Consider the following 1584-nt stretch of genomic DNA (forward strand, 5'->3'; position numbering starts at 1 on the left):
TTCATATTGATGAGGAAATTACAAAATGTTCATCGATAATTGTCCTAATGGAAGTACTAGCAATAAGAGTTTTCTTTAAAAAATCGATTATCAATTTTAATTTTATTTGAAAGCATTTTTATTATACTTATATGGTTTAGATATGTTGGAATAGTCTTAAAAAAATCATAGGATATCATTTTATTCCTGATTATATGTATTAAACAGATTTTTAACTTTTTACATAGGATTACATTTATTTCAATTCTATTCAATACAATTGATTGAATTCACTCATCTAATTGAATTATTTGAATGATAAGTAGGAAAGTAAGGAAATCGTAAATTCTCATTATATGAACTTCAGTTATTTGAAATTGTTTATTCCTTTGTTTAAATAAGTGAAGTTTTATTGTATTCTATCGACTGAACGCGTAATTTTTCAAGATATTAAAATTTTAAAGAATAAAAACAAACCAATGTATAATTCTTCTTTCTTCGCCTTCATTAAAACTTCGTTGGCGACTTTTTCAACGTCGTTCAAAATTAGATTAGCACCTATCATCAACTGCAGATCGTGCTCCAATATTTTGTTTCGAAGGGATGTATAATTAGTAAGCGGAATAGCAATATTCACAGTTGTATGACTGAGCAATATCATAAATAAAAGAATAAATTTCTTCATGATTAGTGATTTTATTTAGTGAATACTCTATGTTCAATATAGTCGTACGAGAATAGCAAGAGATCCGAACGCTTTGACTGTTTATACTCTACTGACTAATCATTTCTACCAAGATGGTTCTAGCAGCACTAACAACTTTGAACAGATGCGTTGAACGCATAAAGCTGATGCTTGTTTAAGTATCAACGTTCATCAATCAAATGTCTTAGTTTTTTGTCTAAAAAAGAGGAAGACCTCAAGCTGAGTATAACTGATATAGTTTTTATCTCAATTAAGAATCAATGCATATTATCAAAAATTTTGAACGAGATTTCTCTTAGATTTTATATGTATTATTGTATTATGTATTGTATTATTATAACATGAAAATATTTTTTTTTTTTAAAATTCTATTTAATTATCAAAAAAATATGGTTATATTCTATAAGAATATAAAAATTAATTAGTTCAACATCATATTGAGAAATGAAATTATTTAGAATTTTGTTTTTATATTGTAAATTAATGAAATAAAAAATATATTTGCTATTCTTTTATTATTTATTAATTATAATATTCCATTAGAATATTGCAAAAATGTAATTACACAAAAATATCAAATCATTATTAATGCTTTATAAAATAAATATTAAGACTGAAAAAAATTTGTCAAATAATATTAATATAATTGTTTTGTGATTTTTAAAAAAAATATTGTATAGCATTCCATATGTTTTTTATACCTTATATAAAAATATAAAATAAATAATATTTTAACTGATACGCATATGTTTCATTCGCATACGCTTCACGGTAAACTTTCCGTTCAAGCTATTTGAAATTTTCATAAAATAAAAATCTTTAAAAAAATTTATTATAAAATCATATATCTTTTTTTTTTTTTGCATCTTAAACTGCACATCTTTTTTTTTTTTTTTTTT

At 23.0% G+C, this 1584-nt stretch overlaps 1 protein-coding gene across 1 annotated transcript in view; it reads right to left on the reverse strand.

Moving 5' to 3' along the window:
- LOC102673789 (adenosine deaminase 2-like) overlaps positions 1–1008 on the reverse strand; it is a 4240-nt gene extending 3232 nt beyond the window's left edge. Inside the window, exon 1 of the mRNA XM_006607085.2 lies at positions 457–1008. Coding sequence (XP_006607148.1) covers positions 457–664 — 208 coding nt within the window. The 5' untranslated portion in view covers positions 665–1008. The remainder of the gene's footprint in view (positions 1–456) is intronic.
- Positions 1009–1584: the final 576 nt, after the last annotated feature.

Source organism: Apis dorsata, unplaced genomic scaffold (assembly GCF_000469605.1).
Source record: "Apis dorsata unplaced genomic scaffold, Apis dorsata 1.3 scaffold_1, whole genome shotgun sequence".
Classification (NCBI taxonomy): domain Eukaryota; kingdom Metazoa; phylum Arthropoda; class Insecta; order Hymenoptera; family Apidae; genus Apis; species Apis dorsata.